This window comes from Micropterus dolomieu, linkage group LG14 (assembly GCF_021292245.1).
Source record: "Micropterus dolomieu isolate WLL.071019.BEF.003 ecotype Adirondacks linkage group LG14, ASM2129224v1, whole genome shotgun sequence".
NCBI lineage: Eukaryota > Metazoa > Chordata > Actinopteri > Centrarchiformes > Centrarchidae > Micropterus > Micropterus dolomieu.
Genome location: NC_060163.1, coordinates 18907289 through 18934221, shown reverse-complemented (window position 1 = coordinate 18934221; position 26933 = coordinate 18907289). Strand labels below are relative to the sequence as shown.

The 26933-nt window shown below is 40.2% G+C and overlaps 2 protein-coding genes across 5 annotated transcripts in view; both read right to left on the bottom strand.

Annotated features, from left to right (window-relative positions):
* The window catches only part of prkcea (protein kinase C, epsilon a), a 43706-nt gene extending 36457 nt beyond the window's left edge, over window positions 1-7249 (bottom strand). The window contains exon 1 of the mRNA XM_046068591.1: window positions 6160-7249. Coding sequence (XP_045924547.1) covers window positions 6160-6504 — 345 coding nt within the window. The 5' untranslated portion in view covers window positions 6505-7249. The remainder of the gene's footprint in view (window positions 1-6159) is intronic.
* Window positions 7250-13122: 5873 nt separating this feature from the next.
* On the bottom strand, window positions 13123-26175 carry six3b (SIX homeobox 3b). 4 transcript variants are annotated; one of them, XM_046068595.1, is made up of 6 exons: window positions 26049-26147; window positions 16370-16497; window positions 15033-15063; window positions 14818-14893; window positions 14035-14726; window positions 13123-13434 (listed from the first exon to the last, which is right to left on the bottom strand). In XM_046068595.1, the coding sequence occupies exons 4-6, from the start codon at window positions 14884-14886 to the stop codon at window positions 13296-13298; spliced, it is 900 nt and encodes a 299-aa protein (XP_045924551.1). In that variant the 5' UTR covers window positions 14887-14893; window positions 15033-15063; window positions 16370-16497; window positions 26049-26147; the 3' UTR covers window positions 13123-13295. The 4 variants fall into 4 exon arrangements, with proteins under 4 accessions (XP_045924551.1, XP_045924548.1, XP_045924552.1 ...); XM_046068592.1 differs by having other exon boundaries at window positions 14035-14729; window positions 26049-26144; XM_046068596.1 differs by lacking the exon at window positions 16370-16497 and having other exon boundaries at window positions 26049-26175.
* Window positions 26176-26933: the final 758 nt, after the last annotated feature.

Here is a 26933-nt window from a genome sequence, read left to right as displayed (position 1 = left end):
CTGGTTGCAATCGAGGGAAAGATGAATGCGGCCAAGTACAGGGATATCCTGGACGAAAACCTTTTCCAGAGTGCTCTGGACCTCAGACTGGGCCGAAGGTTTACCTTCCAACAAGACAATGACCCTAAGCGTCCCGCTAAAATAATGAAGGAGTGGCTTCACAACAACTCCGTGGCTGTTCTTGAATGGCCCAGCCAGAGCCCTGACTTAAACCCAATTGAGCATCTCTGGAGAGACCTGAAAATGGCTGTCCACCAACGTTTACCATCCAACCTGACAGAACTGGAGAGGATCTGCAAGGAGGAATGGCAGAGGATACCCAAATCCAGATGTGAAAAACTTGTTGCATCTTTCCCAAAACGACTCATGGCTGTATTAGATCAAAAGGGTGCTTCTACTAAATACTGAGCAAAGGGTCTGAATACTTATGACCATGTGATTTCAAAAATCTCTACATTTCTGTTTTTTTCTGTCAAGATGGGGTGCTGAGTGTACATTACTGAGAAATAAAATGAACTTTTTTGATTTTTGGAAAATGGCTGCAATGAAACAAAGAGTGAAAAATTTAAAGGGGTCTGAATACTTTCCGTACCCACTGTATTTACAGTGGTATGAGCCTCTATATTAAGGTTGGCGCAAGGCAATTTCACTTATGTAACACATTTCACTCCAAGTAAACTCAATGTGCTTTACGTTACAATGCATAGGTAACCTGCACAGAAAAGGTGTACATAAACTACAGCATATGGCAGCTAAAGGGAAATATTGCTGTGTTCACCAAAAAAAGGTATGTTGCGTCAACGTTGACCTAAGAAGTAGCAGTACACTGCAATGGAGCAGCTTTTCCCCCAAGCTATCAGACTTTTAAAACTCACATTCATCCTCAGCACTGTGCCATTGAATATAGTTTATTTCTGTCTAACATTTTTATGATTTATGATTTCTTTTATATTACTGTATATTGTCTTCTACGTAGCAGAACTAAATTTCACTTTACAACCTTTTGTATTGTGACAAATAAACTGACCTTTTGTCTCCTTGTATATGGACATTTGGGGTTAAAGCTTTTAAGAAGTGACATGGTGTATCGTTGACCTTGACATTTTTACTTTTTATCTCCAAATAAGTGGTGTTAATAAGTAAAATTTGTTTAAACGTGTCTGACGCTTGAATATAGTGGGCCCAGGAAACACTATTGTACTGTGTCTCACTGAGTATCTGTGTACGCAAAGGCCTTGAATTTAAATTATTTCGACTTCTCAAAATGCACCATGGCACTGTTCTACTTTGTTTTTCTTTCTTCTTCCCCCGTTCCACCCTCCCTCCCTCCTCCCCATCTCCCCCAACTATCACCTACCCATCTCGCTCTCTCTGGTGTTTCTGTGGGTGAGAGGCTGTCACCATGGGGATGGGCTCCACAGAGCATCTCAATTACTGAGTGGGACAATTAATAAGCATCAAAGCTTGGTTAATATTTCACCGGCGGCACAGAGCAGAAACCTGGCCCACAGCACTCGGATCCACAGGAGATGTATCATGGAGAGGTGGTGGAAGACAAAAGGAAGCAGAGAGGATGGGGATAACAGAGCTGAGACGAAAGGGATGATGAGATGCAGCAGAAGGGCGGAGGAAGTGTGAAAGACAGAGTTGAGGTACACAATCTTCAGTGTTCATCAGAACGACAGGACGTTTACCATTAGGTACGAGGCTATGGCATATTGAGGAATGTTGTTTTGATTCTGTTATTATTGTTGATCTGCTTTCAGTCATGCTGTTCAGCAGGGTTTTATTTTTATTCTTGTGTTTTTTGGAAAGCACTTTGTAAACTCTGTGTGACTAAGAGCCTAAAGCCATGCCAGTAGTGACTCTGTGAGGCTGTACTGAGCTAAATGCTAGCCTGCTCACAATGACAATGCTAACATGCTGGTGTTTAGTATTTTTTATTTTTTTTTTACCTTTTTCACCATCTTAGTTTATCATGCTAACATTTTTCATTAGCACTAAACACAGAATACTGCTGAGACTGATGGGAATGCTGTTTCGACATAAACCAACGAATTGGACAAATAGAAAATTTGTCCTGATAATGGCACTAGAGGAAAAGTTAGGGGATCGTCAATATTATTATAATTCGTGCCGGTGATGGATCAACCAACAGGCAGAGCTAGCATGGCTAAAACATATATAAAGTGTATTATCAGAGCTGAAACAAGTAGATAATTCATCAGTTATTCAACCCACAGAGAATTCATTGACAAAAAAAGTTTTGTCCAATAAACCTAATTTATCAGGCAAAAATACCAAAACATTCTCTTTTTCCAGCTTCTCAAATGTGAGAATTTGCTGCTTTGCTCTGTTTTATATCACTTTTTATTCAATATCTTTGGGTTTTGGACAGTTGATTGGACACAACAAGCAACCAAAACGTGATAGTGATGAATTTTCCTCTACTTTGTAACATTTTGTGGACTTAACAGTAGGGATGGGCAATAAAAGAAAAGATAATTATCGCAATATATTTTCCTCAATAACAATATAACAAATGTTCAATATATATCAATAAATTTTTATGATGATAAATGATTTAATTCATTTGAATCACAAATCAATTAGCACTTAATTTTTCTGTTACGATATTTATTTTGTTGAGGCAAAGGGACTGAAAAAACTAGAAAAGATTTTTTTAATAATTGTTTTGAATGTTCTACCTCAGATTTGTGAAGTGATCCACTGTTTGTCACGTTTTGACCATGAAGAAAAGTTTAAAACCACAATTAATCATCTGGTTTTTGCAAAGTTCACTCAGGAGCAAAAATCAGCCTTGAAGTTTGAAAGAAATAAAGATATGACATTTATCGTGATAATTATCGACATCGAATGGTATGAAATGTTTTTAACATTTTTGGCCATACCGCCCAGCCCTACTAAACGGTTAAATGACTATTATACAATTATTATATTGATGATCATTTCTACAACATAGCGCAATGGTTGAAAATACAAGGGTCTGATTGGTCAATACATATGTAACATGTTAATATTAATGCAACCTGTTACAGTATTAGCAGTATGTGAATGTTCCACATAGTGCTACCATCCTGCAAAGGGGACACTGGTTGGTAAAAAGTTGAAAGTGTTTGATTCCAGCAATAATTTCTTAGGGGCAATGGTCACTTTTTATCCTCAAATGATTTTATTTTGAAACAAACAGTGTGCTGTGGGAAACTAGTATATGACACAAATGAGTAAAACGTTTAAGAGAACAACCAATTAACTACTACATTATACTTCACACAGTCTCCCTGTTGAGTCTGACCTTCACATCCTTCCCTCCCCACTGGAGACTGAATAGTGAGCGAAAGTAAATGTATCAGTAGATGAAAGTGGAGTGAACTGTACACAAGCAAGGCAGGAAGAGGGAGATGATGGGTAAATGAATGGAGGAGGAGGGGGGTGGATGTGAGGAAGATGAGAGGGGAAACGCTATTGGAGAGGGGTGGATGTGGGAGACACGGGAGGCAGAAGTCGTGAGTAATGGAGTGATGAAGGGAGGAGGACAGAGCGGAGGTGGGAGCCACTGTGTCGCTGTGAGGCAGATGTATTGACAAGCCAGCTGGCTGATCAATGGGATGTGGTCAATCAACAGACTGATCCATATACTCTGACCTTACTCTGGATGGCTGAGGGACGAGGTGTGTGTGTGTGTGCCTATTTATATGCCAGTGTGTCCTGATATAGTATAAGTTTATATATAGTATATACAGTATATACAAGAACTAGAACTATACATCAATTAACCCCTCCTAATGAACAGTATTGTTTGGTTTGAAGTGGTTTTAGTCAATCAACTACAAATCATCTATACTTTTCTACATTAACATGGCTTTCAATAACATTTTTGTTATTAGTATTGCAGAATGAAAACAAGCATCCTCTTCAAATTTGAGATTGGTAATTCACCACAATGAACAGTTGCCTCTCTTTTTTACATTACGTCATGGTCATATGTTAATCCAGCTGAGAGCAGGGTCTGTATTACAAACTCATGGTATTAAAGAGTCTCCAAAAAAATGCCATTTAATAAACAGTAATATTACTATAATAGTCACAACTAAACATCCACTGTAATGGTTTAAAGTCACAATTCAAACAAGTTTCAAGTCTCTGACAGTGATGTTGACAACTGATGTTAATTTTGTTGCATAAACTGGAATCAATGGCTGCCGGAGGTAGAAAGGCACACAATTATTGTAATAACTCACAATATGCTTTGGAAAATGGTCTGCAGTAATGTAAAGTATGTGTAATTTGTAAGTAATTGGCTAAAAGCAAAATGGCACATGCTGTTATTTAAACTGTGTGTCCTCAGGTCCTAGAATGCCTATCCTGACATCACCTTCATCAGCCTTTCATGAAACATAAAGTGAGACGACATAAAACAAAGCGTAAATGTGGAACGAGATCACGTGTTAAAACTGGAGACAAAACTTGCAGACCTAGAACAAATGTGTCTTTATGCCCTTACGTACAGATCCACATGTGGTCATCCAACATCACATGCCCAACTCAAAAGAGATTACATGACAAGAAACCGTAACAAATGAAAGGAACTTGAGTCTTACAGCATGTTACAGTATGTGTATCTCTCAACATACACTGAGAAGAAACGTGTTGTAAGACACTGAAACACTGCATTGTTGTGTTTGCTTTATAAACATAAGTCAACAGGGGAAAAGACAAGGGCACCTCAAATTTCTTCCGGTCCAAAGAGGCAGCAGGAATGCAAGGAATTGAGAAAGGATGAATACAGGCTGGACCTTAGATGCCCAAACCAGATTTAATGCAAGTCTAAACAGCTCCCTTGTCACAGATAAAGGAGAGAAATCTGCAAAAAAAAAGCACTACATGACGTCTCAGCACGGAGATACACATACAGCTTGACAACAGACGTGTGCAATTAAATTCAAAGTTCACTAACATGCTGCTGCACTGCCAAAGAAAGTGAAAGAAAGTGTTGGTGGTGATGATGATGATGATGACAGTAGGGACTTAAAGCAGCCTACACTTTTGTTACTCCTAGATTCATCAGTAGTGAAGAGACATCTGACGTATACAAGATGCACGGGTTTGTGCAAAGGTTTGACGTCTGAAGAGAATATCTTTTAGATTAAAGATAAGGTGAGCATGTTTGTGAATGGACGGCTGAACGCTATAAACAACTACACAGGTGCCAATGAGGAGGGATACACCAGATTGTTATCAGCCCCGATACTGACCTTATTAAGTGGACTGGGTATCAGCCAGAAGTTTACAGTTTCTTCATTCATTAATGCCATTATACAATTCGCTTTCTGTTCATTTTCTGTTTCAAGTTGCACTCATTATAGTGAAGAAGGTGCTGTTGCACAGATTTTAAATTAGGGGAAAGGTGAGCAATAATATCAGTCTAAGTATCAGTAAGTGCCCTGAGTTGAGGGATGAGAATCTGTACCAGAAGAGAAGAAGTCAGATCAGAGCACTCCCTCTCTTGAGTAAGGCCCTGAGCTCCCCAAAGGTGCCATGCAGGTAGATGTGCTGGGAAGCACTCAGGAAGGAATGTGTGTAAATGTATGACTTTCCTGAGGAAGCAAATTAACAAATTTGTCTTTTTGATTGATGCATACTTTATTAATCCCTCCTGGAAAAATTAAATTTTTTCACTCTGTTGTTATTTTACACACATTGCTGTAGGGGCAACATCAGCAGTGCCCAGGAAGTGAACAGGCCCCTCTACAGCTACCACCCTCCGGTTCCCAAGCCAAGTCCCTACGGACTGAGCTATGCATACATTTTGATGATGTATATTGTGGCTAGAAACACACAATTGACCCATTCCACCCATGTACACTGGGCATTTTCAGCCCAACGCCTTTAAGAAACCACAAGTACAGTTAAATTTAAATATAATGTGCATACAATTCCACAGTAGAGTTGTTGCAGAGGCTGTGTTTCTGAAACTATGGGGGGGGGGATTATTTGTCTTAGTGCCTGGGGTTAGTTTTCAAAATTAAGCTCACCTGCACGAGCACATGTAAGAAACCTGTGGCTTTCAGGACTGAGGACTTCTGCCCCAATGATCTGTGGGTAATTGACTGAAACAGTCACACATCAAACACATACCCAGTCTTCATAGTGCCTGGTTCCGTTCTGCAGTAGGTCCTCCAGCTGGATGGTGCAGTTGGCCACAAAGTCATCATATCCGATGGGCGCATCGTGGAAAACGGACAGCTCCAGGCTCCGTCCCTCACGGACCTCCGTGCAGAACTCCTGGTGCCAGGCGGGGCTGTTCGTCTTGGTCCTGGTGGCCGTCTGGCCAAGCCGGGTCTGGTCCAGATTTAGGGCCAGATAAGGGTCCAGCAGGAAGGAGCCACTCTTCCCCACAGCGTGACGCAGGGCCCATGGGGTGGGCTTCAGGTCCACTGCCTCACACACTCGCACCTTCAACAGGCCACTGAACACAGGCATGGCTCCTGGGATGTGTTTTGTGTGGATACAAGGATGAGTGTGTGTTTAGGCTAGTCTGCCTGTTCCTGCTCCTGTACACAGACTGTTTCCTTTCAATGAGCGGGGTCACTGCACAGTCCTGCTACATCCCATAATGCCGCTGGCTCCTTAGGACTCTCAGTCTAATACAGCCATATCTCAACACTGTATTATCCACGCACACACAGACACACACGCTAATAGTACTGCTGATGAATCCCTAATGGGCTGAAAAACGCAGTAACAACGCAGACTCACACCCTTCAGAGGTCGCTGACTGAACACTCTCCCTTCCCGAGCGGCTGCCTTGTTTGTTTATGATCGGTCCCGTGCGCCAGACAAGATTCCCGTTTCGGCGGAAACAGGCGATATAACGGCCGTGAGGGGGATGACGGGTTAACAGGCTCCGGTTAGGTTCACGTTAAGCCCCAGAGCTTCCCCACGGTCCTTGTGTGTCTCTCCCGGCTCAGGGTGGGAGAGAGCGCGAGCAGCCGCGCCTAGCCATCCGGGATTGGTGCTCCGTTTCCAGCCGCTCGCTCGCTCTTCTCTGGGATAATCTCCTTGCTTCGACCTCACGGTACCGCGATATTTGCGCGTATTCTCGGAAAGCAAATGCCTGTTTTGCACCCCTCAGTGCAGTCTTTTTTCTCACGAGCTCCCCAAATACATCACGGTGCTCCGCTCCGTTGGTGTTTTTTCTCTTTCGGTGCTTGCGCGCGACCCCCGTTTCCCGTCCCCTCTCTCCTGAATCCGCGAGTGAGCGCGAGCTGCAGGAAATGCGCAAAACGCGTCACCCGGGCTGCCGGGCTCTTGCGCCGGACGAGAGAAAACTGAGAGAGAGAGAGAGAGTGTGTGTGTGTGTGTGTGTGTGTGTGTGTGTGTGTGTGTGTAAGAGGTGTTTTTTGGTCGCAAGAGACGAAGAGGGGGTGGAATTCACCCGCAGGCACAGAGAGTGCGTTCGTGGGTGTGCATGCATGTTTGTGTGTGTGCGCCATGGCTCAGAAAGCCAATACAGCCAGTCAATCCTTATGCATGGTCACAGACTGTCTACACACACACACACATAGGCCTACACAAATACAGAAGAAGAGAATCTGCAGGTACAGAACAAATGTTACAAAGACATTACCAGTTGCTGGTATCTTATCTTAAAATATTAGGGTCTCCATATATTTCTCCTGAGTAGGCTACATTTACATCACCAGCTCCTATAAGAATAAAACAGAGGTGTTATGGTTGTTTTGCTCATCAGTGAGTTTTACTGTAACATTAAGAAGCCCATACTGTGTGAGTTTGAGGGGAAAATATTTCACCTGTGTACGTCATCTGTCTATAGCCTATATTTACAAGGTTCTTTATCTCTGTGTTAATCTTTGTAGTAATAAGATACCTTGCATCCCTATATTATTACATCTCTAGAAAAACCTGTTTGTACTGTATATATATATAGTTTACTCTTACTCTTGCATCCTTTGCACTCTGATCACTGCACTATTTGTCAATATGTCTATATTGTTTTGTTCATACTGTGTATATTAGTGTTGTCTATACTGAAGTTTGTGTCTGATTTTATTTTATTATTATTTTATTATTGTGTTATGGTATTTTTGTATGAGTAAGCACATCATGAGCAATGTACAATCCTAAGTCAAATTCCTCGAATGTGTACACATACCTGGCAATAAAGCTGATTCTGATTCTGATTCTGATATTTATTGTCAAGTACATTTCTATACTAATCTAAGCAGCATCTTGCCAATTTATTGTAATGTGTATGCTGCAGTAATCTTGATTATGTAACTAAAATGTTCCAACTAGTACTGTACTCTTTTTTATTTCATCTGTGTACTGTATGTGTATTGCTGTAGTCCATGTGTTTGCATATATTTGCATGTAACTGCTGTTTTGTTGTTGTTATTTTTTGCCAACTCCAGGAGGAGTAGCTGTTGCGCTTTTGACATCTAATGCAAATTGAAATAAATAAACCTGCATGACTAATATACAATATACAGTATCTCCAATTACTAATGCACAGCATCTTGAAAAACTCCTCTTAAAACATACATTTATTATGTATTTACTTAATAAATATTAAGTTTTTGTATGTATTTACTTGTGCTTGTGATTTGTTCTTTCTTTTCATATCTTTTGTTAATTTACTAGATTTTCTTTTACCTTCTTTTATCTTAATTCATTCAAGTTTGATAGCAGGAGTAGTTTATTTCAAGTGTTCAAAGAAACAACAAAAACAAAATGTTCAATATAAAAAGAAGAAGCCTTACACTGTTAACTGTGTTAACCTAAAATTACTGTTAAATTACATTTACTGTGTGTTCCCATTAACACATTTTGGCCTGCAGATTTTGAATAGGATATGCCCACACCTGGCTGTTAGGGTCATGTCACTGTTAGTTCAACTGCAAGTTCTTAGTAAGGAATAATGCATGTGATGGATACACACAGCCAAAACTAGAAGCATTCAGCTTTAAGGGGGGAAAAACTTCCTGCTCACTTACAGTAGGGCTAGGCAATAAAACAAAAATGATCAATAGCACAATATTACTTTCCTCAATAACAATATAATAAATGTTATAGCATCTAATTTTTCTTTCAAGAATTTTATTTTGTGGAGGAAAGGGGACTGAAACAAGATATTACTTTATTTTACTCATGCATATTTGTTGAATAAAGATTTTATAATAGTTGTTTTGAATGTTCTACCTCAGATTTGTTAAGTGATCCACTGTTTGGCATCGAGTATTTTGTCATGTTCTTACCATAAAGGATAGTTTAAAACTACAGTTAAACTGGTTTCTTCAACTTTCACTCAAGAGCAAAAATCAACCTTTAAACTTAAAAGAAATATTTAGAATCAGAATCAGCTTTATTGCCAGGTATGTGTACACATACGAGGAATTTGACTCTGGATTGTACATTGCTCACAATGTGCTCATACAAAAATACAAAATCACAACACTAAAAATAAAATAAAATCAGACACAGACTTCAGTGTAGATAACACAAATATACACACTATGAACAAAAACAATATAGACATATTGACAACTAGTGCAGTGAGCAGAGTGCAAAGGATGCAGGAGTATGTACATGTCGGAGGTGGATGTGATATACACGTACACATACATGCATGCATGTACACATGTACACAGTGCAATGAAGCATAGTGCAAAGGATGCTGGAATAAATAAGTATAAGTGTTTTGTGCAGGAGTAATGACTTGAGGATTTGGTATACAGTATCTACTATATGACAATATAACAGAACAGCACTGATATAGTAGAATAGATCAGTAATAGAGAGTGGTGAATAAGTGGTAACCAGTAAACTGGTGGCTGATTAGAGCCAGAGTTACTGGGTTATTGCACAAGAATTGTTCCTGACACCTGAGTCAGAAATCAGCTGTTCATCAGAGTGATGGCTTGTGGGAAGAAACTGTTCCTAAATCTGTTGGTTTTGGTGTACAGTGCTCTGTAGCGCCTACCAGAGGGGAGAAGCTGGAACAGATTGTGTCCAGGGTGAGATGGATCTGCAGTGATGTTTCCTGCCAGTTTCCTGACTCTGGCAATGTATAAGTCCTGAATGGAGGGCAGGTTGGCACCGATGATTTTTTCTGCAGTCCTGACTGTCCGTTGTAGTCTGTCCCTGTCCTTTTTGGTGGCAGATCCAAACCAGAAAGTGATGGAGGTGCAGAGAACAGACAGGATGATGGCTGTGTAGAAGTGGATCAGCAGGTCCTTAGGCGGGTTGAGCTTCCTGAGCTGGCGCAGGAAGTACATCCTCTGCTGGGCCTTTTTGATGATGGTGTCAGTGTTGGGCTCCCACTTCAGGTCCTGGGATATAGTGGATCCCAGAAACCTGAAGGATTCCACAGCAGACACAGGACTGTTGAGTATGGTGATGGGGGCAGAGGGTGGGGGCTCCTCCTGAAGTCCACGGTCATCTCCACAGTTTTGAGCGTGTTAAGCTCCAGGTTGTTCTGACCGCACCAGAGAGCCAGCTGATCAACCTCCCGTCTGTAGGCCGACTCATCACCGTCCCGGATGAGGCCGATGACCGTTGTGTCATCAGCGAACTTCGGGAGTTTGACAGATAGTCCTCTTGAGGTGCAGTCGTTGGTGTAGAGGGAGAAGAGCAGTGGGGAGAGCACACACCCCTGGGGGGCGCCAGTGCTAATAGTCCGAGTGCTGGATGTGATGTTCCCCAGTCTCACCTGCTGACTCCTGTCAGCCAGGAAGTTTGTGATCCACTGGCAGGTGGAGGCTGGCACAGTGAGATGGGTGAGTTTGGTGCTGAGGATGTCCGGGATTTATTGGACATTTATCGTGCTAATTATCAATATCAAATGATGAGAATTTTTTGATTGTGATAACATTTTTGGCCATATCGCCCAGCTCTAACTTACAGTAAATCTAGTGATAAGAACAACTCTTCATGCAGGTTTAAAACATCTATGACACACATGATTACACACAAAAATATGTCCATGTGCCCTCTCAAAAGTTGACTTGAAGATTGATTACAAGTCAGATTTGTTTTGTTCTCACTTAATTCATTTGTTTTTAAGGACACTTACTTGAATTGACAAACAGAAGAAGAGATATAATCCATTTGTGCATCATAATTGTAAATCACAGCGCCAACCTGAGAGTCAATCCTGGTCAGCTGCGCCACCTGCTGGCTTGCGGGACGTATCACTGGGATGGTGACGCTTCCAGGACGTGACGTTGTAAGAGACTATGTTCAAGTGCTCCTCGTTTATTAATGTTTCGAAGGTGATCAATGCATTTCTGCACTAGTGGAAGAAGTCTTTAGATTTTTTGAAATAAGTAAATGTAGAAACAGGCTACCTCCGCTGCAAGTAAAGTATTAAGTATTAAGTATCAAAAGTAAAAGTAGCCTACTCATTTTGTAGCAGAATTATCGCTGTTAGTGTGGCATTATATTATTGGATTATTATTAGCAGTACTTTTACTAAAGTATATTTAGTAAAAGAACAGTAGGCTATTTAAATACAACTTTGAAGTGCTTGTATTTTATTTGAGTATTTCTAACTTTTAGGCTACTTCCACTGCACTACATTTTGGAGACAAATATTGTACTTTTTACTCCACCACATTGATTTGAAAGCTTTACTTACTAATAGATTCAGATAAATAATACAAAATATAAATCAACAAATAAAATGTCTTTTAAATATCAGTGGTGGGAAAAAGTACTCCTTCACTTAGGCCTAAGTAAAAGTATAAATACTATAATGTACACTCCATTACCAGCTTTGCTTAAAATGTTACTTAAGTGAAATTACACAACTGACATACTATAAACCGAAATGCGCAATGAATTTGTTGAGTTATTCGAATAACAAGGGCGCGCTGTCTCCTTTGACCACTGGATGACGCCACACGGTTGAGTTGTGCTGTAGCCCTGCAGAAACCTCTGTCACCCACTGCAGGTCAGCAGGTGACAGAAATGGAGAGACTAAATGTACTTAAAGTACCAAAAGTACTCATCGTGCAGAATGGCCCATTTCAGAATAATGTATTATAAATTATTATATTAATAATTAGCGATGCATTAATGTGTTTATCACTTTAAATTTGCAGCTGGTTAAGCTGAAGTGAATTTAAATTATTTTTATACACTGAATTAATACAAGCTTATCTTAACCACTAATAATACATGATAATAATAATAATTTGTATATTATATTTTATATAAGCCTATAGGCTAATTCATCTGAATCTGGAAAGTAATGAGTAACTTAAATTATAAAATTTATGTGGTGAAGTAAAAAGTATTCATATTTGCATCTGAATTGTGGTGGAGAAAGTACAAAATTGCAGAAAATGGAAACACTTAAGCAAAGTAAAATACCTCAGAATTGTACTTAAGTGTAAATGTTCTTTTCACCACTGCCAATACAACAAGTAATGAATAAACACTATGAACAATAATGTCATTATAAGCTCAATACTGACACCAAACACACACACAAACACACACAGACCTGTCCTTAATGTGGTGTCATGAGTGAAGAGTTGGAACAACAGTCTTATATTAAATAATTTTATTTATATAAAATACCAAAACATTTATTCAGCATCAAACTGAACATAAATGACAACGTCTCATCACACATAGACTGCAACTTTAAATAAAGTAGAAGTGAAGGTAAAGAAACAAAAAAAAGTTCATAAACATACAAACAGACAGGGAGGTAGGCTTCAGTGCGTGTTGATTGTCTACAGCATTGGACATCCAGGGGTCTAAAGAAACAACTAGTTTCATTAAAAAAAATAAAATAATGACACATAATTAGAGAAAATAAGAAAGATTATCTCACTGACAGGTTTCAGTCTGTAAAGGTTCTCCCATGTGGGGGTCCCTGGGTACAAAAGGAGTACAACAGGAGTAGGCCTACACGTTTAATGAGGCTGATGGTGCAAGCTGGGTGATCAGATGTGCACCGTCACCATCCAGTGATGTTGTTAAAAATAAAAATATCTGATCTGATCAGTGAACCAGCAGCAAAGACAAAAAATCATTCATATTCTCAGGAAACAAAAGAAAAAGACCAAATCTGTTTGGAGGCTGGGGTTATATTTAGGATTAAGTTGTTTTATGCCGTGAACTTCATTGCAACCCAAACGCTGACCAGCCTTTTGCCACCCTTTATCATCCTCCTCTCTGCGGTAAATCCACGACGGAGCATCACAGGCCCCCGAAGGTTCATTTCATTAATTTAAAAAGTCTCAGACATCCAGGTCAGAGTCACTGTCCGTTACTGAGAGAAGAGTTTCTCCATCTGCGCGCTCTCCGCTTTCGTCTGGACTGCACTCTCCTCCACTAAGTGAACGCACACCGCCTGGACACATCCGGTGGTGCTGCAACCTGAAAATGAAGAGAGAAAACGAAGAGACGTTAAAAGTCCGCCTAAATTTGAATCCAAGTGTGGATATAAAATATAAGTTTAAAAACAAAACCTTGTTATATTTGTTTTGTTCCTGTAAAAAAAAAAAACTTAACATAAATGCTTCAAATTGGTCTAAATCTTCGAAGTAAAACCATTGTCAAAGCATAACAACCAATCATTTCCTGTGCGTGAGCGGCAAGCAATTTGCACCAATTCATGCACGTTTTGCCTCAGTAAACAGAATGGCTGACCTGCACACTGCACACTGACCCTGAAGCAAATTATAGTGTGAGATAGAGGGGAAGGAAAATCGAGCACCTAAGACTGACAGAAGGAAAACAAAAAAACCTACACGCTGAATGGCCGCGCGCTTCTACGCATGAATGGCCGTTTTACGCACAACCTTGGCCGCCTGTGGAGACGAAATTACCTCAACGAGTCACTGAAAGATTAAGTGGGTGACAATAAGGAGACTTTCAATTTTGGACACATAGCTTGCCTTAATTTTAATAGTATTTATGTGCATGTTTCTTTCTGCTGCTATAAGTTCCCATTTATTTAAAGTCAAAGTCACTGACCTGTTTTTGGCTGCTGCCGCCCGGTCTCTCTGTCTCCGGTTTTTGAACCAGTTCCCAACTTGAGTCGGTGTGAGTCCGGTTGCGTGCGCCAGCTCCCGCTTCTTCCCGGGATTCGGGTATGGGTCCTGCAAGTACCATTCTCTTAGGAGTCCCCTTGTGCGCTCTTTGAAGCAGTGCGTCTTCTGCTCTCCATCCCAGATAGTCCTTGGTAACGGGAACTTCTTCCTCACGCGGTACTTGTCAACCGGTCCGAGCGGCCGACCCCGGAGCTTCTCTGCCTCCCGGTAGTGAGCTTCCAGCCACATCGCTTGCAGTTTACCGTGCGAGGTCCGCGTAAAGCGGTGAGTCTCCAGGATTTGATAAAGCTCGCGGAAACTCCCTGTGTGGTATGCCACAACGGCGCGAGCCCGCTGCACAGACTCATGCTCAGAGATGGAGTCGCGGCCGTCTGCGGTCACCGGGAGGGACCAGAGGAAACGGGCCAGCCGCTCGATGTCTCCGGTCTCCTCCAGAGTTTCGCAGACGCTGGCGATCTGCGCCGCAGAGAAACACAATCCCGGGAGAGCCAGAGGAGGACAGGCGGAGGGAGGTTCCTCCGGGGACCGGGAGCGGGCCAGAACAGGGGGCCCATCTGCGAAGTTGGGCAGGAGGATACGGGAGGCTGAGAAAAACTCGAGCGGCGATCTGAACACCATCTGGATGACAGAGTGAAGCCAAAGAATAGACAGCGTCTCTCGGAAACAGTCTGACAGAAATCTGTTGAAGTCTGACTCTTTAGCTCACCTGGGAGTCAGGGAGGGACCCTAAATATGACTCCTCATTGGACACCCGGGAGCTGATGGTGGTTGTCATAGCAGCGCTGTCAATCAAACACAGAGGATTTAGAGGACTCTCCTTTTAAGCACAAGCAGGACACATAAAGTCCCTTCTGAACTGCCTTTCTACTGTGAACCATTTCATAAAACAGGAAATACAGTTCGAAAAAGAAATAAACTTACTCAGCTCTGAAGCAGATTCACATGAGTGGAACTGATGAAGACAAAACAGGCAGTAAATTCAAATCAGTACAAGCTGACCAGAGATGGAATCATAAAGAAACAAACAAATTGCATTACAGTTTTATTTTAGATCTGTATAGTTTTGTGTGATCAAGACGACTCCAGATAGAGAAACATTAAACGGAGCCTCTGCTGAATCATAAAGGAAAAAGTGGGTCCAAACTTTTAAAAAAATCATTAACTTAAACCTTTTTTTTTTTTTTTTTTTAAATAAAAACCTTATTTCTTTTACATCAATGTGATGTAAATTACTTTTTGTAAGATGTTTGATGCAGACAAAAGCTTTTTTATTGTTGGTTATTTTATTCCGTTTTATTTCAGTATTATTTTTAATTGTCTGATTTTATTTGCCTCATTGCAGTCTTGAAATGTTGTAATCCTTGTTCAAGCATATAAAGCGCTTTGTAACTTTGAGCTGTATAAATAAAGTTTATGATAATTTATCATCATTATTGTTATTATCATTATTATGTAGGCCTACACTGGTGTCAGTTTCATCTCCTGTTTTCCCAAGGTAATTATGACTTTTGACATATAAAAGCTAACAGAATAACTGCTAATAAAAAATAATAATAACCAAAGTGACAAGAAGACCAGAAGACCCCTTAAGCAGAGGAAACAGACTGATTCTAAAGATGTTTCGTTGAAAAAAAAAAGAGATACAAGAGGAAAACCACTGAAACAAAACTGAACTGACATCACTGTCTGCTATTAACTAAATCTCACAACCTCTCTGGTCCTCCTGCCGGTAAGCTGCTCGCATTAATTGCAGTAATGTGGACGGTGTGATTGGAAATCTCACCCAGACCTGAAAGCGTATGTTTCTCTAAGTGGTCTCCCGCCACTCTAATCACTTTCTAATCACTTTTCTATTCTCTAATATCCATAAGTTCAGAGATAAACTGCGCTCCAGCTCCATTCTGTTACCTTGGATTAGCATTGGTCCTATACAGCCTGCTAACATTAGTCTAATAGAGCAGCATTTTCAATCAGTATTAACACATTTTGGTTGCCCTGAGCCATATGCGTCGACGCGTGGCACCCTTCATGCAGACTTAGGGTGTGTGTGTGTGTGTGTGTGTGTGTGTGTGAAATATGAATATAAAGTGGAGATTTTGGGGCTCAGCAAACAAAAAAGCATCCTCCAAAACACGCACTTTATTGTGCACCATCTCATTCTATTTTGTCACAAACACTCTTACCAATGTGAGCTCCAGTGCAGATGAGTTGGGCGTGAAAAAGGGGGTCACCCCGCTGAAAAAGTTAATGCCAATTACCTCAATAGACAGATGTCCCTGCATGGTGGTGTGATGAGTTGTGTGCCAGTTTTTCACCCCAGATGATGCACAGGGTTCAAGCTTGTCATGGTAATCTCTCCTTCCTTTATTTGCTCAAATCAAATAAGCTAAGAACAAAAATAATTACAACAAAATCAGGAAAAAAGACTAATAAACCAATTTATGCATACACACTATACATACACACGTATTGATGTATATACACATCAATACATATATAAATATACTGTACATGCACACATTTCTTAATATTAAATAGTAAGAAAGCATTTTAAGTAGATTTTAATACTGATTTTGTAAGTTTGTAAGGCAGGTTGAGGTGCCCAAATAACAAAACGCTCTTTCTGTTTATTAAGACTATAATGGTAACAGCTAACAGGTTTGTTGGCAGATTGATAAAGAGAGGGTAATTCAAAAATACAATCTGAGGCCAGGCCATGAAGTGTTTGAAAAGTTAATGAGTAGGATCTTAAAATCACTTCTAGGCTATAACACGGGCAGCCACAGTGTAAGGACACTAAAGGAGCCAAACGTTTGATGGTCGAGTTGCAGTGTGGGTAATGCAGGCACCAGGTTTTTGGTGGTCTCTAGTTCTGCTGCATCGATTTTGATCCTTATCTTTACTGTCCATTGTGAGTCCGATAATGTTGCAGGAGTGCAATGCCAAATTGGTGGAATGGCCTACTCTTTCAAGAACAATCAGAAGAAAACACCCCAGACCAACAGTAGCTCACAACCCTACTGACATACTCACAAACAAAGTTGAATAAAGGTGATCTACAACAAGGTTTTTGCAGACGCATTTCGCAACAGCCAAGAAAGCTGTGTCTCTCTCAGTTAAGTTCTTCTTCCCACAAACACACATTCACACCGAGTAGATCAACGTGCTCTTCTTGAGATGTTTTAGTCTACAGACGATCGCAGCATATTTTTCTCAGAAACATTGGACAAACACCCACAACAGTCTCTGAGCGACAGTCATGGCCAGGGCTCCTCCAAGTTGAAAAGACATTGTACCAATTGAAGCAGGAAGGACACACTAAACATACTCGAGGGAAACATACTCGTGTTGTGGTGATGAGGGTGTGACGAGTATGTTGTGATGGTGACAATTAAGTTAATTTAGCTACATCTCCTTTCAGCGACAGGACAATTCGAAGGGAGGAGGAGGCTCGAGGATACGAAGTGAATCGCCTCTGCGTCTCCTTATCCCCTGTAAACAAAAGCCCGGCTCCTAATTAACCTCTCCACTGACCTCCACAACTTAACACTGACCTCTTAAGCCTTGAAACTTTAACCCCCTCACCCTGTCTCATGGAAGAGGCCGTCCAGCCCCCCTAACTCCCAGCAAAGCCTCCTCCTCGTTAAGCTACTAATCACTTCCTGAGTCTTTGTTGTGCTTTTGTGCTCTTACAGGGCTCCAGGAGAGTTTGGTGCACAATGGTACCCCAAAAAACAGGAAGGAGGGGGGAAAACTGTGGCAGACCGAGAAGGACGACAATTAAGATGTGGAGCGAGTGGGAGGACAGCGCTTTTAATACATACTAACCTGATGATAAAGTTTCAGTGTTGTTTAATCGAGTGTTGGATAGTCGGTTAATTAGTTACTTGGTTGCCAGAAAAGTAATTAACAACAATTACGATAATCAATCTATAATCTGAAATACAACAATTTGCTTTCTTTCTGAGAGTTAGATGAGAAGATTGATACCACTCTCTTGTCTGTATCATAGAAAGTATATAAAAAGGACTGTATGCTAAATATGTAGCTACAGCCAGACTGTTAGCTTAGCTTAGCATAAAGACAGGAAACAGGGTGAAACAGCTTGCCAGGCTCTGTTCAAAGGTAACAAAATCTGCCTGCCAGCACTTGCAAGATCACTCATTAAGCTAGTTATATCTCATTCAATCAGTACAAAATGTAAATTTGTGTTTTTATGGGTGGTTACGTGTGCTTCCAGTCTTTATGCTAAGCTAATTGTCTGTAGTTTCACTAGAAAGCATAAGTGTATTATTCAAAATTTTGAATGGTATTATATAGTACAGTATTCCTTTAAGTCAATAATGAACGTAAGTCCCTCTCTAACTTCAAGAAGCTCTTGAAAACTCATCTCTTCAAAGAACACTTCCTCTTATAACACCTCTAACCCCTAACCTCCCCTAGCACTTCCTGTGCTTTTCTTCTATCTTCTTACATTTTTTTGTATTGATTGCACTATTTAGTTAACTCTCACTTCTTTGCCCCGTTGATGCCATAGGCGCTATTAGCTATTAGCTCTTACTAGTATTTATTGCTGCTCGTACTAGTATCTTTTGTCGCTTGCAGATCTCTTACTTTACTGATGCTTGTTAGTCCTCAAATGTAAGTCCCTTTGAATAAAAGCATCTGCCAAATGAGTAGCCTAAATGTAAATGCTGGTTACAGCCTCAAAATTATGAAGCCTATCACTATTTTCTGACACCAACAAGGATTAATCCAAACAAGGTTACAAATTCTTAGTCTTCCTCATCATCATAGAAATGCTGTTCCAAAGGAAGGACGGTTGTGTGTGTGTGGTCACCATTTGACCACATTTTGACCTCTGTCACAGAAAGCTGAGAAGGACAGGTACTCAAGTAACTGTACCTGAGCAACTAATCCTGCCCCCTGATTGGTTTGTAACCCAACACCACGAAGTTAATCCTGCTACTTTTATTGGTGGGGCGTTAGTCCAGCTGTGTGAGTTTTTTCACACTTCACTTGCAGGAACATGAATGTTTTGTTACACACAAACACGCGCAGATGCTCACAAATAAGCATCCACACATGACAGATGTGGGTGACCGGCATAGACGTTAAAGCACAAACCCCTAACTGATAGATGAATAAACAAAATCAGATAATCAAACTAATAATTCCTCTCACGTGCTGCCTGCTCTTTCTAGGCTGCGTTAAGACTATATATTAGGACAGCTGGGCCAGATGTTAAGGCTGTAATTACATCATTATCCTGTGTTTTGTAAGTGTCATCCCACCACTCATGGTGTTTTTCAACTAATAGGTGGAATGACACAAACACAGCAGCTGCCCGACAAACTCCAGTGGCCAAAAATACAAACAGCTGGAGTCCGAAAAACGTCTGGCAGTCAGGTCTGCCATGGCAACGACACACAGGCATACAGTACAGATGCAAGGACACACACACACACACACACACACACATATACTGTATGTACAGCACTCACAGTTAATACATTAACACCTCCAATTACATGCAAACTAAGTGGGTTAAGAGAGCAAAACTCGCATATTATTCAAATATGCTTGTGTGTTTGAAAATGTATATTCCGCATTCTGGATCTGTGGTGTTCTGTAAGGCCATGTGGACCCATATAGAAATCAAATATTTTAACTTTTAGTGCTTTTTTCCCTGTTTGATGCTTCCATTTTATGCATAATACAATTTTTTTGTGTTATATGTGGTTTACAGTTTCTTTCAATTTGTGTGTCTACATTTGTATGTTTTATGTTGGTTGAATCTGTGATTTTAAACTTGAAAGTACACAAATCTTCCTTAATCCCTTGATAGACACAACCTGTTTAAGTACGTGGAAGTAGAATATATGTAGATGTATTAGCCTACGTAGATACAACGTACTCTATATCTGTTCTTCTTCTTCTTCTTCATATAGTGTCATATATAGTTATAGTTGCCTGTTTATCGGTTAGTTTTCCTCCATTTTAGATAATCGTTTAATACAAATATTATATTTTAAATGGATCTAATTAAAAACCACACCAAAACATTGTACTTTGTCATGTTAAAGATAAGATAAGAAAAAGATAAAGATAAGAGAAACAACAGGAAGAGTTCATAGTGTTGTGAGGCACTTACATACAGGGACATACATTTCCAATTTCAAAAAAAAGAAAGACATGAAATGATTAGTTGGATGGGAGGAATAAGTAGTGGCGGAGCTAGATTAAGGGAAAGCTTGATGAAATGACGGAGGGGGAGGAGGCTATCTCCTGCCCTGTCTGGTGTGGTTGGGGGTAATCTGGTCTAATCTGCTGCATGTTAACCTATCTGAGCAGCAAGAGCCAGATTATCCCTCTAACAATGGCCACACGCTCATCTGCTAAATTACTCCACTCAAAATCATATGCTGAGACACACAAACATACTGAGACATCCACACGCACACACACACACTGACACTCACACAGATTTCAGGGGGCCATCAGGATATTATCTTTCACCGTGTATAGAAATTGCACTTCTTTGAGCTCTCAGCTCTAAAATCAGAAGAGAAGTGTCTTGTTCGAAACGTGATGCCTGTGCAGTCACCCGGTCACTGCGGTGAAAAGACAAGAGTGGGCGGAAGAAGAAAAACTCGAGTGAAAGCAAAGGAGCAGGCGGAGAAAAAAAATAGAGAAAGAAGCACCACTAGCATTTTCCTCCTTGCTCACAAAGCAATTCAGCTTTTGGTTTTTCTATTGGCACATGTTCATTCAGCATTTCAGAGTCAACCGGGTCAGCTGACCTTGAGATGGAGAGAGCACAACAACCACTGACACTGAACAACTTTACTGCTCGTTGGGGAGAGGAAGGGATAAACACAATGCTTATACAGCTGAAATAAATATAAATATATTATATAAACATTGTGACACAGGGCAGGTTCAGTGTCACCAAGTATGTACACTGTGAATGGAGTTTATGAAGCAGCCGCAGCTTTTCAAACATCTCAAGGTTACAGGTGCTGGACTGAGAATCTCTGGGGTTTTCACAGAAGCTGCTTTCAATTCAAATAAGAGGAGAAAGAGTGAAATAAGAAAGAGGACTAACCCGGAGAGCAGAAAGAAAAACATGTGTTCATGTAAAGAAGACTAAGAGTCCACAGCTGCACTAGCAACTCTCTGAGGCTGCACAAAGGTGTTTAAACCAAATTGTGCCAATCCAGCATGTAGACATCAGTGGTGGAATGTACTTTACTATTACTTAAATATTGTACTTCAGTACAATTATGAACTATACTTTTACTTGATTATATATAAATAAAAAAGGGATATAGTGCATTTTTTACTTCATGACATTTATTTCTCAGATACATTTAGATTTTACAATAAACAATTAGAATCAACATATCAAATAAGATGCATTATTATAGATAAACAGTCACAAGATCCATATTCCATTTGCAAAAGTTATTCTCTTGTACACAAAAAATACCATCTTTTGGGGTCTACATAATGTAACACTTTGAAAGGGGCCCCTCTGCTTAATGAGTAATTTTACTTTTAAAGTTAAGTCCATTTTGCTGACAACACTTGTGTACTTTTACTTAAGTATAATTTGGAATGCAGGACTCTTACTTGTCACAGAGGATTTTTACATTGTACTTTTACATTTTTTAAGTAAAATAACTGAATACTTTTTCCAACACTAACTGCTTTACTGGATACGGGACACATCTGACCTGCTGGTGGCGCTGAAGGAAAAGTGACAAGATCACCAACGTTTTCCAAAGAATTGATCCAATGCTGCCATCCTTACAGCCACGCCACTTTGGTAAATGTTATATGTCATATACTTACAGAAACAAATTAAAGTGAAAGAGATTAAAGTTGAAGTGAGGAGGGGCGCCCCAAACACATTTTAATGGGTCAGTGTCTATTGTTTTGTAATATCAGGCTTAAAGCGCATTCAGTGGGTGAATCAGTGAGAGGGCTCACTCTGTACCCCACTATCATCAAATTAAATTCACCCCTTTTGCCCCTCCCCGATCACACACAAACACAAACATAAAAAAAAACAGCACCATAATATATTTGGATCACTCATTCACACTCTAACACACATGCTCTGCAATCCCATAATCCCACTCCAGATTGAGAACACCTTTAAGATACTATTTGATTATGATTAGGGATTATGATCAAATTATGACAGAGTGACAGATTAGACAGGGGTTGTGTAAGTGAGTGGGTGTGTGTGTGTGTGTGTGTGTGTGTGTGTGGTGTCAATGCAGCGTATAAAAACTATCAAAATGCCTTTCTTTGCAAGGCATTCCAGTTTTATTTGAAAGTTATTCTGTAAAATGAAGAGTAGCAGAAATGTACATATGCATGTATGAAGTGGACAGATATATGGATCATTTTGTTTGAAGATCGTCCTCTAATAGTAGGAATTCGAAAACCTGTCCATCTACCAAACCCCATGAAATCTGTTCATTAATTTTAGTGATGTTCATAAATCCATCTATAGATGGCAACGTCGGTTAGTTGGTCCACCGCAAGACTGAAATAGCTCCTACAGCTATTACTATGACTATGACTATGATGAATTCTACTGACTTTGGTGATCCCCTGACTTTACCTCCAGTGCCAAAATAAGGTCGAAATTTTAGATTTTTGTGAAATTTAGTACAGATATTTATGTTCCCTTCAGGATGAACTGTAAGAACTTGGGTGATCCTGTAACTTTTCATCAAGTGCCATCATCATGTCAACATTTTTATTAGTCCAATAATTTGGTTAGTGACCAAATCTATTTGCATTTATTAATTTTGGCAGACATTTTTGATACAAATGACAACATACAAATGAGGTGCAATCCAAGCCACAGCAGATCAAGGAAGACTTCAAGAAAAAGTACCTCAACATCGTTTCACCAAGCGGCAAATTCCAGGCCCCAAAAAATGAAGCCAACGCGGAAGTGCATAAAAACTGCAGCTCCATGGCCAGGGAAGTCTGGCTTCAAAAGCAAGTCAATCCCCATAGACCCCCATGTTAAAATGCCTAACTTTACATCAGAAATAAACATGTTTACAGCTTGGTGCAAAAAATGGTTTTGGTTTCTGGTTATGCATAAATAAGGGAATGGCCGCTGTGAGTGACCACCCACACTCCACTTCTTTGGCCATTTCTTAGCCGGAGTCAGGCACTCCCAAGATGGCGACAGCTGGAGCCTCCACAGTGAGCTTCACAATCGCTCTTCAGAAAGCTACGGGTGACTTCACCAAGACTACATTCATGTTTTATACAGTCAAGTAAATTTTATTTTTAAAGCCCAATATCATAAATCCCAATTTCCCTCACCAGGCTTTACAATCTGTACAGAATACTACATACTCTGTCCTCGAATAAATTCCACTTATTCTTTACTCAATAAACGTAACTGTTCAAAACTTATACTCTGAGGGAAATCTACTCAAAAAATTAATTGTGCTAGACTCAAATACTAAGGGAAACTCACTCAACAAAATTACTACTGGTAAACTTAAAATTTACAAAATACCCATTTTCAGGTAGTAGTCTTCAAAAATACAAATACAACTCAGTTATTACAATTCCAGTTCTCTTTATTAGTATCATCTTCTCACAACATCTTCCGTCATTTCTACATTTAACAGAATAAGGCACATCTTACATAAAGCTATAATTGACTGCTTGATCAGATAATTAACCAGCAACAATTTTGATAATCAATTTGTTTTCATTCTTTTTTGCAATAATGTTGAATATTCTCTATTTCCAGATTCTTAATGAGATTTTTTGGTGTTAAGTGATAATAACTGGAATCTCTTGAGCTAAATAAAATTTCCTTTTACTAATTACTTTACTGTGTTTTGTGGAAAAAGCCACTATGCATAATTTTATTCCATCAGCAGCACTTTTACTTAAATAACATAAAAGGGAGCTTTAAATGTGTAGTTTTATGGAATCATAAGCAAATAAAGATTTTTAAAATAAGTTCCACACTATGCAAATTGTTAAGTCAGGTAGATGGAACAATATCAGGGTTTCTGCAGGTTTCACCTGGTCAAATTTAAGACTTTTTAAGACCTTTTTAAGACCATTATGAATGAAATATGAATATATGAATGAATTAAAACCTATATCACAACTTAAAAAAAAGAAACGCACAAAGGAAATGTAGTCACAAAATTACTTGCAGAGTAAACCAATGTATTCAAATTAGGGTTGAGTGATGTCTACACAATTGCCATCGGAGGATGTGAACAATGACATTGATAAGCTACATAATTAACAATAGAATATAAATAGGCAACATGAGAACCACCTCCCTTCTGTATAATTACAAGCATTTCATTTCTACATCAAAACCCAAAAGAATAATCTCCTCATTAGCTTAAAAGGACTAACGTTAGTTTGAATCCCTAATTTGCTTTAACGTTATTAACCTCAGCTCCTCCGTAGTCAACACCGTCCTTTCTTTTTAATTTAATTTACAAGATGTTCAGTAGAGGACAGAGCTGTAACCTGACAAGTTCATGTTGATTTTTCGTCTGCTAACTTTCACCTTCATTTTCTGCCGCTCTCTCTCTCATATTCGCTTGTCATTTGAAGAATGAGGAGAGAGAGACAGCCATGAGTGTTACTGTAGTTTACTGAAAATCATTAACGATCGTGTGAAATTTTAATAGCAGTGCTCATTCATTAAGCAGCGACAGTAGGCATCAAATACGTTGCTGGAGACTCGTTTTAAGCCCTAAGATCTCTTTCTCCATCCAAGAACTGATAAGGTTGCACTTCCCCATAGCTGAAGAACAAATCCGTTTTATATCTGTGGTAAAATCCCAAAGACACTTGGCGGCAATAACATGAAAGCTGCCTGTTAGTCTTTGTAGTCGTAATACAGCGAATTATTTGGACCGATTTGGACTAACGACAGAAAGAACTACACCACCACAGGAGGAAAAAACATTCTTGAGACCTAGAACACAAACTTCAGAGAATTTAAGACTTTCTAAGGCCTTGATTTTGAAATTTTAAACTTTTTAAGACCCCGCGGAAACCCTGCAGGACGTCTACCTGACAGGTGCTGTTATCAGAGCAGCTCCTTTAATCTGGAGGTCTCAGAGTGTTTGATTGTCTGATTGACAGAAAGTGACGGTGAATCTCAGGAGGAAAATATTCTGGCAGTAAAAGTATGGTGTCGGTGTGTCAGGTAATAAATGCTTCAGCTTCTCCAGACCAACAAAAGTCTGTTCCCAAACAGCTGGAGAAGTGAAGCAGGTAAACAAACATCTCCCCTTCAGACTGGAAGCAAGCAGGAAGCTAACAGAACGTCTTTTAGTTAAATTTATAGAAAGTAACAAGCAGCTGTATTTTATTCCAGCCTACCCATCCAGCAGAGAGGTGAGAGAAGAGGTGTTTAGCTCCGTCCTGAACGCAGACTGAACATCCATGGGGTACCATATTTGGGTCAAACATAGCGACTTGTCAATCACAAGGTAGCCCCGCCCTAAAGCCTCCCCTGCTTTCAGGTCTCTTTTCCTCTAAATGGGACCATAATTTACTAAATGAACATCATGCTGTGTTGAAGAAGACTAGCGACTGACACCATAAACTCATTAGGAAAGTGTTCACTGAGGTAATCAATCAGCTGAGAAGTAGCCACATTTTCTCATAGACTTCTATACGACCCAGTGGAGTCGCCCCAGTGCTGGCTGTCAGAGAGAATGCAGGTTTGAGGCTTCACTTTTCAAACCTGGAGGTTTCTGCTTGGTGAAGACACAAAGCTGCTTCCTGGTTTCAAACACATTAAATATCAAATTTTCCGTTGTAGTTTTGAAACAGACCAATCAAAGAACAAGACGCAGATTCAAGTTGTCCTCACACAGAGGAGCAGGTTTAGGTGGGGCTACGTACCGAGGCGCTGCTGGAGGAGCTCTCCTCCTCGTTGTTGGTGGGCGGAGCAGCACCTTTCCGGGAGCAAGGCGAGGAGGCCGAAGCCTTACGGCGGGACTTGGGAGGCTTGGTCTGCCAATCCTTGTACTCCTCCACCAGGGCGAACAGGTCGCTAAACCTGCAGGAAGAGGAAGTGATATCATCAGCCGCCGCAGTGATCCCGTCAGTGTTTGTGTGAGTGCGTGCGTACCTCATCTTGTGGACCTCGTCTCAGCTGGCCTGAACGGCCAGTTCAGAAGTGCTTTCAGGAGTTTGTACATGAGTTAAATTTACATTTAGCTGATGCTTTTATTCAAAGATACTTACAATAGCTATATATGTCAGAGGTCGCACATCCCCTGGAGAGACTAGGGGTAAAGTGTCCTGCTCAGGGACACATTGGTGGACGTGTCACAATTAAGGAATTAAATCTGGGTCTCTCACACCAAGGCATGTGTCTTATCCACTGTACCAGTCCATCCATAGCCACCTTTCACTTTGGCTGAAGCGGACAGCAACAGGAGCGTCAGTGACCACAGTGAGGAGTGTCAGCAATGTCTGGTTCATCTTTGCACAGCAAAATACAAACAACCCAATTATGTGGATAATTATAAAAGAAAGCTAGCACTGCATGCTCATCGGTGCCCCCCACACACTTAAAAGCATATTTTTTATTTTTTCCAAGCCTGTCTTGATACAATACTCACTTGCCAAAATGTTAAGAGTTACTGGTGGCTGTTATGATTCCTTCTGTCTATACTGACGCAATAACGCTTTCTTAATCTGACTCAACTGTAAGAGAATGAGGACAAAATTCTAAAGTTCATTAGAAACAGTTATGAGACTTTAGCAGTCTGACTTAGACAA